Raw genomic sequence first — 10,460 nt, forward strand, 5'->3', positions numbered from 1 at the left:
AATCAACTCACTTGTACATAGAGCTTTCACTATCTCTGACAAAGAATATCTACAGACAGAATTCAACCACTTAAAACTAACATTATAGAAAAAGGAACACGACAAAAAAGACATAATCAATTAATAAACATTCAAACAAGACAACGGTTTCTGATAACCAGACAAAAGAATATCCTATTCATTCTCCCATATATCAAAGGAACAACAGATCAGATTGGCAGGATATTAAACAAATACAATATCCGAACTTTAAATCATCCAAAATATGGGACAAATCTTAAGAAATTCTAAAGACCTCTATACAAGGTATTTTATATACTCAGCTCCGCAGGAGTATACAAAACACCTTGTTCCTGCAAGCAAGTATACATTGAAGAAATACTCGGGAGAATGGTCAACCTACGGATAAAAGAACATCATCAACGTGTCAGGCTAAAATACGTCACGCAATCAGCATTATCAGAACACAATATCGAAACAGGACATCAAATACTGTTTGACAAAACGACTACAATAAACAACATTATATCATACTTTTCAAGAAAGTATAAAGGAGTCATAGAGATACAAAAATATCCTAACAGTTTAAATAGAGATAATACAACATAAATAAAATATGCAAAATTTCCCGGTTATTGAAGACCGATCAATTTCCCCCCCCCCCATTCTCCCCCTTCTCCACTCACAATTTTCTTCTTTCTTCCTACCACTCCAACAAATAGCGCAATATAAAAGGAATGACCCGGAGGAACAGCCTAGTATCAGACTTCTTGCCCTGATGAAGCGGACAGCAAGGTTTACGAAACGTTGATATTCCAAGAATGGATGGACATGGAGGAAACTCGCGAAACACATAATCTTTATATTAAAACATGATTATTTTTTAAGAAGAATTATAAATAGAAGTCTTGATGTTTAAAAGTAATTATATTTGTGCTTTATTGTATAAAAGTATTAAATTAGTGTTTCACGAATGTATTTTCTAATTATAATTGGCACAGTTTAAAGATTTCACATATTTAAAAAAAAATTATTATTACTTTGATAGTTTGAAAAAGATTTGGAATAGATTTGAAACAGATAATTTTTTTTTCTTCAATAGTACATACAAACGCGTACACTTAGCGCTTCTTTTATCAATTTGTAAAAAAGGTTATTTAGTCATGTTTTACTTCATTTCTTAGATGCAATATATAAAAAACTATTAAAAAACTTTTAAAGAATTGTTTTCCGATTGACATTTCCATTCCAAATGGAAAAACTTTATATAAAAACTTTTAAAAAACTTTTAAAAAATTGTTTTCTGATTGACATTTTGATTATTCCAAAATGCATTTTTCCACTTAAAGTTTCACCAAACTATTAATTATAGCATCACCGTTAACAAAAAAAGGGACAATCTTTTGAAAGAAAGGGAGATACTCATTGGCGAGTTGGAGACTATGCGACAACGCATGAAAAATATGTCCACTTACGCAGAGGAACTTGAGCAAAAAAATAACGAAGTCAATCAACGAATGACAGAGATGCAGGAAACCATTGGCATGCAACTGAATGAAATTTCGCGAGAAAAAGGTGTCCGAGAGAGATTGGAAATTGAGGTGCGACAACTTCAGGAAGAAATCATTATAAAAAAGAACGAACTGGAGGTAAAGTATTTGTAAATGATTATTATTACTAAAGCCCGAATTATCCGCTGATCGACGTACCGATTCCAGTCGACTGTAGCGACTGTTCCTCGTGATTCTCCCTACTACAACTCATTTGAAGCCGTGGCGACGACGTCACGGCGATAGGGGATGAAGTGAGAAGAGCTAGCTACAGTTGATGTGATCTCAGGATTTTAATCCGGATTCTAATTAATAAAAACTGGAAGGATGATATGAACTTTTTATCCGTCATGTACATTTAGATATACAGAGTGTTCGAAAAGAATGGGATTTCCCTATGATCTCCAAAATTGTGCACTTTCAAGGAAAATAACCCGAATAAAAGTTGCAAGAGTCACGAAGAACTTTTAATGACCTTGAATTTGATCTTGATTTGAAAATCACATTGAGATCACTTTTAATTTCTTAAATTGAATCCCCCATTTTTCATTAAATTGTTTCATTAAATACTATGTAGCTAACCTTGAGAGCTTTTCAAAACATTATAATAAAATATTTTTCCATAAAGTATATTCGAGTTATAAGACTTGAATATTACAGTATCGTCGGCATTAGCATTATGCAAGATGTCCGATGTTAACTACAAAAATATGTAATGAAAAATGAGGATTTCATTTCCAAAAAATTAAAAGTGACCTTCAAACAATTATTTAAGGTCAAGTTCAAGGTCATCTTCAAAAGGTACTTCATGATTTCTACAACTTTTATTCGGATCATTTTCCCTGAAAGTGCGTACTTTTGTAGATTATAGGAGGGTTCTATTATTTTCAAACACCTTGTATAATTGTATGATAGTAAGTTATTAATTACTGTATTATGTAAAGGGTGTATTATGTACGGTAATAACTACATCATTAAAGATCGAGAAGTATCGATAATCTGTCGATAGTTATCGAATATTATATTACCGAATATTATTGATAGTATTTTAGTTACTATCGACAACTTTTTACAGTGAAGATTTTAAAAGAGTCGACACACAGACTTCAACAGGGTGAGTAAAAAGTCCCGGACTGGTAAAATATTTCGAAAATTAAACATTTCTGAAAGAAATGTTTTCTACAAAAATTGTAGAGTTTTAAACTCTATTCACTGATCTGGTCAATCTGACTTTGGATGGCGTCACTAAAGTCAGGTAAAGGTTGCAACAATTTTTAAAAATGGTACACTTTATTTTTGATTACATAATCTAATAGCTGGTGTCAAGAACTTTTCAAAACACTATAATAAAATTATTTTTTATAAAGTACTTTTCGAGTTATGAGGCTGGAAAGTTACAGCATTTCCACATGCTTAGCATTACCAAGGGTAAACATGGCGAGACTTTCATCTCTTTGGGGTGCTTAATTTACGTGAATCCTTTTGTTTCTTACGTGTGTGTGTGTGTGTATGTGCATATATGGGCATGCGTGTTAATTTCAAAATCAACAATTATAAGAATGATTCAACATTGCACTAAAACAGGTAGCATGAAAGATTGTTCATTGATAAATCACAGATTTATTTCTATTATATTCTGATTATGCATTATGTATTAAAGTCGATAATGATTATATCAGATGTTTGAATTGCTTTCCTTCTACCGTTTGACAGTATGTTAGCCTTAATTGAAAAGAATTTCTGAAATTTCTCAACATATCAATAATTATATTTAAACTCATTTCGTCAGTTATTCTCTGCTTCAATTCTGCCATACTCGCTGATTTTGTTTTATAAATATATTCTTTTAACAATCTCCATAAAAAGAAATTTAGTAGTGTCAGGTTTTAGAAGCTACTCAATTTTTTTTGCCTCCCAGTCCATCTGTTCAGGAAAGTTTCATTCAGCAATCTTCGTACCTTTAATCCAAAATACACTTCATCTTGTTGAAACCATACGCAATCAAAATCGTTCGAATGGGAGAAGAAATATTGAATAGAGTTGGAATGATTTGCTCATAAAGCATTGTTTCGTATATATAGCATATATCTCAGAATATCATGATATCGAGATTTGTTATTTCTCATTCTGTGGATTTTCGGTGCTTCAATATCAGAAATTTTGATTAACATTTCTATAAAGTTCGAAATTAGCTTCATTGCAAAAGACAATATTATTTATGAAATCGTTTTCGCATGCCTTAATAAGTTCACAAAATTTCCAAAATCATCATGAACTAACTCTCGCACATAAATTATTTTATTGGGAATAAAATCTGTGCTTTCTTAAAATATTACACACTGATGATTGGCTGATTTCATTTTCGATAACAACTTTTCTAGACGTATTAGGCGATTCGAGAAAATTTTGCAAAACGTTTGCACTCTTTTCCTCATTGGAGGAATATACTACCTTGAGCAAAAAGTTTCCGGAAGTTCATTCAGAAAATTTAAAATATAAGTTTTATTCGTCAAAAGTGATATTGTCTCCTTCAAAGTACTCCCCGTCGACTGCAATGCATTTATGCCAGTGCTTGATCCAGCTCTCGAAACATTTCTGGAACTCTATTGTCGGTATAGCCATCAGAGCCGTCTTCGATTTTTCCATTACCTTCTTTCGGCTGTTAAAATGCGTTCCCCGTAATGGTTTTTTCATGCCACTCATAAACGGCTGTTTTCTTTAGAGTATCACTGCCGAAACAATTTCCCAACATTTCCAAGGTTTTCACACCATTGAATCCATTTTTAACGCAAAATTTAATACAAACTCTTTATAGTTTTAAAATGCTTTTTCAAATATCGCTTCGCGACTATTTTTCATGGAGATATTTGAATTTGGTTTTTACTGATTTTTAATAACTTTAATTTTGTTGAGAAGCAGTAGACAAATTTTTAGATAGAATAACTTCGTTAAAAATCATCGTATCGAGATGTTTAAAAAAACGTTTTAAAGCTTAAAATCTCTATTATTTAGATCGATATTTTATAATATTGTCTTACTGATATTTGATGAAATTACACATAAATGAAGATGCATCAAATCACTTTTATACGAAATTTATGAAATTTTACCACGTGAATTAAATATTGCGCACAATGTTTTTTGAAAGGGTCGTTTTTGTTTCAATGTTGAATAATTCGGTGAAAAAAAATCGTACAAAAGTAAAAAAATTAATTGAAAGTAAAGATTTACTCTTTCGAAAGATGTAAATCGCATTTATGTACAATTTTTAATTCGCGCCGTGACACTTCGCAAATTTCGTAAAAATTTTGATATCTGATGCGTCTTGATGACGCTCGTACCACTTGCACATATTTGTTGTTTGAAAGAGTTCAAAGTTTTGGATGGCGATACTTTTATTGATGTGTTTATCGTTCACTACAAACTCATCGTTGAACGCGGTGTTCACCTTCACACTGCCGTATCTTTCTATAATGTCTCGCTCTCGCTCGAGCACTACATCGCCAGCGCCTTTCACAAACGTGGTTCGATGTGATTAGAGTTTATCATCGCGCCTGTCAATATACGACTCACGAACGACTGTTTCGATCTCGCGCCATCGAAATCCATATCCAGCACCCACATGCATGAATCGTCCACTTACCGAATCCTTCAAACTCTTGAGCTTCGGGAAAATGTTATCACTAATTGTCTCTTGCCGATCGATAATCACGATCGTTTTGCATGACTCTGCTCTTTCAAAGATTCTATGACTCGTCGCATCGTTGTTCGATGCTACGTTCATGCTATGTACTCTTCTTTGGTATTCAGCTGGATCGCTTGCTCTATCAAATCACGCTCCATGTTATCGTTTGTGTTGACTAACGACGCGATGTGTCTAAATCTTCTCATTTTATACCATTTACTTGATCATGTGATATTGGTATCACACTACAATGATGACGATGTCATCGTTCGAACATTTTGTGACATGTCATACCATGTCGAATGTTCACGAAAAATCTGGTCACATCACATGTACACTATTTAGCAACGTCGATAGCAACGATTTATATCAAATTGCATGTTATTGCAAATTGCGATGATGTGACTTGTCGCGGCATGTCCTTGAAAAATTTTTGATGATGCTAACTCTAATAAAGTCGTCGACGTTTGCGAAATTGTAAACATTTTTTTGTATTAAATAAAACATTGATATTATCGCGAGACGCGTCAAATAACAAATACGATGTGACAAACATCTTGAGTAAGATGAGTATCTAGAGTATCTAGAGTATAAAAATTCAAATACTGAATGTGAATTATTAGTTACACTATGGATAATAATATATATAGTATATGTAAAATAAACGAACTTTAAACTGTATGTTTCAGCATTTGAAATTATTCATTCCGTCTTTGTGACATTCATTCGTTCTTTTCCTTCCTATCTTCTTCATGATATCATATTATATGTAATCAATGATATTATTGTCCCTGATAATATCGTTGCGCTAAAATCGTCGCTTTAAAAGCATTAGAATATAATCGAATACAATAGAAATAAAAAATATATATGTATATGTTTTGCGTATGAGAATAAGTAAAATGAGTTACATAGGAAGTTGCAATTAGAAAAAAAATCGTAAGTATAGGATGCATATGAATCGCAACGGACGGCATAATGTATCGAGAGAAAAATGATATATGGCAAGTATATGAAATAACTGCGACATTGGTGGTGATGGCGCTCAATATCTCAATGCGTATAACGGTAACTGATAACCAGATGCTCTATGCACAACAAAGGCTACCCTAAAACTTATTCTCGCGGCAATACTTTTGCTTTACTTTTTTTTTATATACACCGACTGCCGATAGATAAATGCCTGGCTAATAATAAAAATGTCTCACTAAGCGAAGAATATTTTTCAACGTCAATCTTGTCCACGTCTTGTCCGCACGCGGATTCATCTTATATAAAACAAAAATTCTCTGTTTTAACATGAACTCCCTGCTTTAAAAAATTGTTAACAGTGAGACAAAAAAAAGTTCTGCTATATAAAACAAAAATTCTCTGCTTTAAAATAAATTTCCTGCTTCACGTCTTGTCCGCGCGCGGATTCATCAGTTGTATGTATTTAAACGGTATGTGTAAAATGAAATTCAGAGAGCCCTATAAATTTGAAAAAAATGATGAGGAGGAGGAGAATGTTCTTCTCATGGAGGCCGGCGCAATTGAGGAGGAGGATATCTCTGTCGGCGAGGATGCTCTCACCGTAAAGGAGGAAGAAGTCGGGCATGAACTCAACGAGAGCCTCCTGATTATTAATTTCATATTCTTATACGAATGACGAATTGATCGAGTTCATGCTCTTTCTTTGATTTCTTCGATTTAATTGATGAAAAGGAATTATTATTGTACATTTTTGTGTAATGTACTTTATTGCGGTGGCGGTAGAAGTTGAGGAGGTGGCAAAAGCGGCAGAAATTGCCGCTTGAGCCGAAGAGACTACGTGGATGGGAGATAGAGACTAAGTGGATCAGGAAGAGAATGATTAGGTAGTGAAGGTAGCGGGAGGTGGAGGTATCAAGTAAGCATTTTGCATTTTGAATTTTTACTTCTTTTGTCTACGCAGCATTTTTACTTCTCTACATGCTTCCTCACCCTATCCCCTCTCCCCCCCCCCCCACTAGCAAGTTCCTCTCGCAACGCCAGCACTGCCATCCAGATGACTGTATCTGTGGTCCAGAACCTTCCTATATACTACTAATATATGTATATTTGAACTGTATATCCGATTATGAAATTATTCTACTAGCTTTCTATTATCTCTTCCTTAGTTCTTCGCTCATTCCTTGGCGATTTCATGTTACACCACGCCGGCTTTATCATAACGCCTAACGGTCATTGCGCTTTTATTGAATGTTCGCATTTGCACTCATTAATTCGATAGAATAAAAATCTTAAATCTTTGCGTGCGAGAAAAAAGATTAAACGTGAAGTTGGAGAGAGAATGCATCGGGAGAAAGAGAGAGAAAAGATGATAAGTATAGATAGTAAGAGATAGCGCACTCGACTGCTCTTATACTATTAAAATATTAAAATTATGCTCGTATTATTGTATTGTTAAATCGCATAAAAATCACAAAATAAATATCATCTTTTCATTAAAATCACGTGAGAGAAAATACATTTTCAACAATTTGTGACTACTATACTAATCAAAATTGTATTAATAATAAATGTGACGCATTAGAAAAATTGTATGAAATTTATGATAAAACTTCAATCATAGAATGAGAATTAATAATGTGCGCTTTAGATGAAATTGTATACACTGCATTACATTTAAAGTAAGAAATAAATTAATGTTTTGTAAAAAAAATTGTATATTATGATACTTAAATATAAATTCTCAGTTTTTTAAAATTATTTTCAGTCTCCTTTTTCCCTGCCTCTATTCAGCGATTTAGAGTTATACATGATAAGAAGGCGCGCAGTTTTTTCTCAAGTAAGTTAATCAAATTATTAAAAATTGAATAATAAAAAAATTATATCTATTTTTTTTTGTTTTCTCCACAATCCTAAAATATTTTTTTCACTTCCTTCTACAACATCATCTGCTTGTTACGTAACTTCAAGATCTGCACGTTCATGTTTCTTTTCATATCATTTTAAAAATCTTTGAATAAATACCGTATCTATTTAATAAAATCGCGTGCAAGAAGAAAAGAGAATGTGGGAGGGAATACAATGGGAAGAAAAGAGCGCGAATACTATGGTAAGTATAGAGTTCACAATGGATAGGATAGAGAAGACAATTGGTTAGAAAAAGAACGCAATGCGGTGAGAGAGAGAGAAAAAACAAAATCCCCCTTCCCCTTCTAACACGAATTCCCGTAACGCGCTTCCCTTCCCTCGGATCCAGCATTTGTGATGTACTTCCTTCTCTCTGATCTCTCTCAAACACACACACACACACACACACACACACACACACACACACACACACACACACACACACACACACACACACACACACACACACACCCACACACACACACAGACGCATGCACGCATGCACGCACGCACAAATTTATCTTATAGAAATTTGATGACTTCATTTACGCAAGAAGGAATATTTAATTATAACATGCACTTATAAAGCGATGAAAATCCCAGACTTACGCGAAACAGAAACTTCCAAATTCGTTGAAAGATGAATGTACAGGAATTATGGGAATTCAGATACTAGGTCTAGTTGTTCTTCCAGATTATTTTAAATAGAGAAATATATTTGAAACTTTTAAGGGACAATTTACCAGAATTTTTAGAAGAAATTCTATTATTCGAGAGAGAGAGAAATACAAGATTGTATTTCAGGAAGACGGTGCCACGCTAGAATTATGACGGATTATTTAAATCAACAATTTCCTAGACGATGAATGGATATGACCTAATACATTGATCCGCAAGATCTCCAGATCTCAATCCTTTGGATTTCTTTTTTTGAAGATATTGCAAGGAATTAATTTATTAATCGCTTCCCGAAGACATAGAAGATCTTGAGATTGCGGTATGCCATATCATCGAAGAAGATATGATGGAAAATGTGTAAAGAAATTTATTGAGACGCATGAGAACTTGTGTTAAAATGGATGGTGAAGATTTCGAGCATTTTTTATAAAACTTATTTCATTCATTAAAATTAATCCGCCTTTTTATGGCGATCAAAATTTTCTTACATGGAATACCCCTCTTACATAGAAAAAAATCAAAAGAAGAAGAGAATTGTGTAAGAAATATTAACTTGTTTTGAAAAAGATTTATAATGATATAGAAAAAAAAATTGCATACGACATTACATGAAATGTAAGGAGCCTTAACTCGCGTTTGGAAGAAAAATCGATATCATATAACATAACATGATTTTCTGATATTAATTTCTTTCAAAATAAGTCAACATTTCTTACATTTTATATAATGTCGTATGCAATTGATTTTTTCTTTGTGATTATAGCTAGTTCACTTGACGCTATCAATACTTCGAAACATACATTTTTTGTCATTAATCAGTCAATCACGCTTCGAGGTATTCGTAGCATTAAGTGCAATGCACTCTGTTTCGAATTTGCCGCGGTGTGAGAGTTTAACTATCTAATCTCATGTCCATGTTTCGTCAGCGCTAATAGAAAAATCAACAATATACATCGATTGACATTGTTGATTATGCTATCGTTGAGTAGCGCATTGTGTGTTAATAAATCGTGTGCTTCTTTCTTTGAGTGATTTGTAATCGTATAATTAATTGACAGTTATTCATAGTAACAATTAAGATTCGCTATTAAAATCAGTCAATTGCATGCTATCATCGATACGTTATTTATTTTTTTCTTTCTTCTAATTTTCGGTTACCTATGGCTAATTGATAATAATTATGAACTATACATTATAATAAAACAGATACTTAACTGATAGAGATACGTTAATAAATTTTTTCAAGCAAATGAATAATTTGTATGTCAATTGTGCGTAAACATTTCGAAATGATACGTTTTATATGGAATCTATATGAAGTATTGATTAATTATTCAATCAGTGTGCATTCTGTGTCAGTGAGAATATGTATGTAAATTAGTTTGCAAAAGGAAGTTTAATTAACATAAATATTGTCATTTGAAATTGTACGTGATTCGAAATGTAAGTTTTTTTTAATTTCAAGCAGCAAATGAAGTTCGAATTTTTACAAGTTAAATTTGTGCATGCGTGCGTTGTGTGTGTGTGTGTGTGTGTGTGTGTGTGTGTGTGTGTGTGTGTGTGTGTGTGTGTGTGTGTGTCGTGTGTCTGAGAGAGAGGAGAGGAGGGAAGGGAGGAGAGGAGGGAGGGGAGGGGAGGGACGGGAAGGGAGTAGAAGAAGTAATGACTAA

The 10,460-nt window shown here is 33.2% G+C and overlaps 1 protein-coding gene across 1 annotated transcript in view; it reads left to right on the forward strand.

Annotated features, from left to right (window-relative positions):
- Nucleotides 1–390: 390 nt before the first annotated feature.
- The window catches only part of LOC105623605 (cilia- and flagella-associated protein 58-like), a 322,608-nt gene continuing 312,538 nt past the window's right edge, over nt 391–10,460 (forward strand). The window contains exons 1-2 of the mRNA XM_012204993.1: nt 391–545; nt 1,373–1,649. Coding sequence (XP_012060383.1) covers nt 391–545; nt 1,373–1,649 — 432 coding nt within the window. The remainder of the gene's footprint in view (nt 546–1,372; nt 1,650–10,460) is intronic.

This window comes from Atta cephalotes (assembly GCF_000143395.1).
Source record: "Atta cephalotes unplaced genomic scaffold scaffold00060, whole genome shotgun sequence".
Lineage (NCBI taxonomy): Eukaryota > Metazoa > Arthropoda > Insecta > Hymenoptera > Formicidae > Atta > Atta cephalotes.